Source organism: Opisthorchis viverrini (genome assembly GCF_000715545.1).
Source record: "Opisthorchis viverrini unplaced genomic scaffold opera_v5_293, whole genome shotgun sequence".
NCBI classification, from domain to species: Eukaryota; Metazoa; Platyhelminthes; class Trematoda; order Opisthorchiida; family Opisthorchiidae; genus Opisthorchis; species Opisthorchis viverrini.
The window spans coordinates 110475-113389 of NW_008751951.1; the positions used below are offsets into that span (position 1 = coordinate 110475).

The following is a 2915-nucleotide window of genomic DNA, read 5'->3' on the forward strand; positions in this document are numbered from 1 at the left end:
CAGACACTATTATGTTGCTAGGGTCCACATAGGAAAGACGGGGAAGTAACCACCAAACTCGAACCATGTATATCGTGATTCAGTGTAAGGTTTGCAGCGGCGAGAGGCTAATGTTATGAAGTTCCCGAACGCCATTAGGAAGCTATGCGCACAGACCACAATAAATGGTTCAAATCCATTTGTTACTTGAAGATGTTCGGATGAACGTTTCGTCCTCCACCGGGTCCTAACCCGTGAAGGATATCGCCGAATTACAACAAACTGTTATCAACACATGCATTTTCACTTCGCCCAACAGGTATTCTACAACCTATTCAAGCATATTAGAAAAACCAACCTCATCACGCTGGCAATCTCCTGCATTTCAATCGTTTTCCTTCTGGTGATCAAATTGTTTATTGAACCTCAGCTACAGCGCTGTGGACACTGCAAGTTTCCAATACCTTCGGAACTGATGTTGGTGAGTTCTCATCCCCACAACTGTCTCCTAGTTTCGAAGTGTTCATGTACTCCAAGGGGAAGAGCAAACGTTTAGTGCATTTTCACCTCCACCTACCAGTGGTTTTTTCATCCTTCTGTTTGGTAAAATGAACGCACGACTTGATTGTGATTTTCGCTTTTGTTTACAGCTAATAACAATAGCCATTTTGGGTTAGAATGATGAATTTGCCAGCAGTCAACTTGAAATGGAGCGAATCACACAGAAAGGACTTTTCCACCTCAGTTCACGGCAAGGCGAAGTTCATACACGAACCCCTCGGTTCAACGCTGACTAGCGGTTAGAATGTTTGGATACTTCAAGTTCAAGGTCGCCCAGTTAGGAGCGGTAGACAGTTGATGCAGTATTCACAAATCATAAGTAGTTAGTTTTGCTGCCAAGCGCCAGAAAAATTGCCGGAGAATCCAGATTTAATCTGGAGCATTCGCCAAAGAACATTTTCTTGATGAGGCATGACATGGTGGCTTGCAGCTGGATTTGAAGAACGAAGTACTCGTGTATTACAAAATTAAAAAGCCATTGACAACTGTAAGTCTCCAACAAATTCAAGGACGGCGGTGCGAACTCCTCAGGAGATTCACAAGGAGACCGTAGTTTGCAGAAAGATTGCATCCAAGCTTCGGTCAATAAAAGAACCTATGAGCCTAGAGAGACAATGGCAAAATGACATTTTCCCCTTATTAGGCTGGACAAAAACGACTGAAGATCAGCAGCAAGACGGGTTACATGAACTTGATTCCGAGTAACCACTGAAATGCCACAAACAAAAGCTGTTCGAGCGCACTGTGGCGCACTGCAAATAAAATGATCGAAGGTTGGAGAAGAGGGAATTTTATGCAAACTATTCCAAAGAAACGGTTGTCCAAGGAATTTCATCTAGAGCCGCTAATATGTCGTGTCTCCTATAGGTGCTTGGAGCAGCCTACCGGATCTGGGGAATTCTAGCAGCAACATGCACTGAATAAGGATCCGAAGCGATAATGCAGAGCAAAGTGCTGGTTGGAAACCCCTGGCAATGTGACAAGTTTCCGTGGCATAGTGCTTCCCACAGAACTGCAAGAGCACTACAAGATTACATAAAACAAGGCTTCCTGAACTACGAATGCAATACGATGTACACCATCAAAGCACAACTTAGACTATTTGTGTGATCCACGAAATTCAGTCTGAAGTCTGACAAACGCTGTGTTGGATAAGTGGAGAGCAAGCCATCAAACGAAGTCAGCTAAAAAAAATCGTCAAACCTCACACGAATAGTATGAGTTCAACTGGAAAAATTTCAACACACTAAACCAAGAAAGAACAATCAATGGATCCGGTTTTACGGAAGCTTGGTGCTCCATCGATTAAGCAATAAACAACCGCATCGAGTTCAGTTATGTTCCCTGACGAATGGGCGACCCCAGGGGCATCAAACTTTGAGCAGCACAACGGACCAAAGGAGGGTACCGGAGGTCCAAATGCAAATAACAAATTAACCTGAAGAGGAGGCGCAAAATTGAGCAGAACAAGGACGTACCAGTCAACGAGCCAACTAGTCCACAGAACAGACTTGCCAAAAAAGGAGCCGCGTATTTCAACCAGTCAGTCTCAAGAATGGCAAATTACTGAAATTAAATGTAGACAGATGATTAATCAACTAACTGGTAGGTAGATCACAAAGCAACACAAATGGGCTAGTCGGAACAAACAGGAAGGAGCAGAAAGGATGGTATCTACAGGACTCAAAACACAAAACAAGGACCAAAACACAGCACAGACCGCGACTAACCAACCACAACACGATTAATTTCAAACGGCGTTTCAAGCTGTAGACATGAAACATTTTTAAAGCTACGTAAACGCAGGCAAGAACAGAGAAATTGCTCAGCCAACTGCGCACTGATTAAGTTACCTGACAAAAAATTGGCACACAAAGTGGTTGGCTCGATGAGCAGATTAGCCAGCAGCTATCCAGGTAGTAACCACTTAATTCACCCGAGCTATCAAGACCTCGTGAACATCTCACCACCCCTCCCCAGAAGTGAATTTTATTTATTTTATGCCAGGTGTTTTTCAGGACATTATCCAGGGTGACGCTGTCTGTGTTGGGGCTATCATTATCCCCAAAAGCCATTTTATTTTCCGAATTATTGCTAATTTTACTTTCTAAAAGTTTGAACTTTTGATTTTCGCGCCCCTTCCGTTATGTTGCGTCTCGATCCAAAAAGACCGCACACCTTTTTTATCATCATCATCATCAACGATAGCATGACATCAGTGCTCAACACCAATGCTTCACTGCCGTACAGCCATGACTTATTTGAAAGCCTTATTGTAAAGAAAAGAATAAAGGTGGATGGGGGAGGGACTTAGTGCTAGCTTACCACAATCATTCCGAGGTGCCTACACCTCCAGACATTCACTCAGGCAATCT

At 43.5% G+C, this 2915-nt stretch overlaps 1 protein-coding gene across 1 annotated transcript in view; it reads left to right on the forward strand.

Annotated features, from left to right (window-relative positions):
- Nucleotides 1-274: 274 nt before the first annotated feature.
- The window catches only part of T265_14923 (hypothetical protein), a gene marked incomplete at both ends in the record, with an annotated part of 26282 nt that continues 23641 nt past the window's right edge, over nt 275-2915 (forward strand). Inside the window, 1 exon segment of the mRNA XM_009175800.1 lies at nt 275-460. Within this exon segment, the coding sequence (XP_009174064.1) occupies nt 275-460 (186 nt within the window).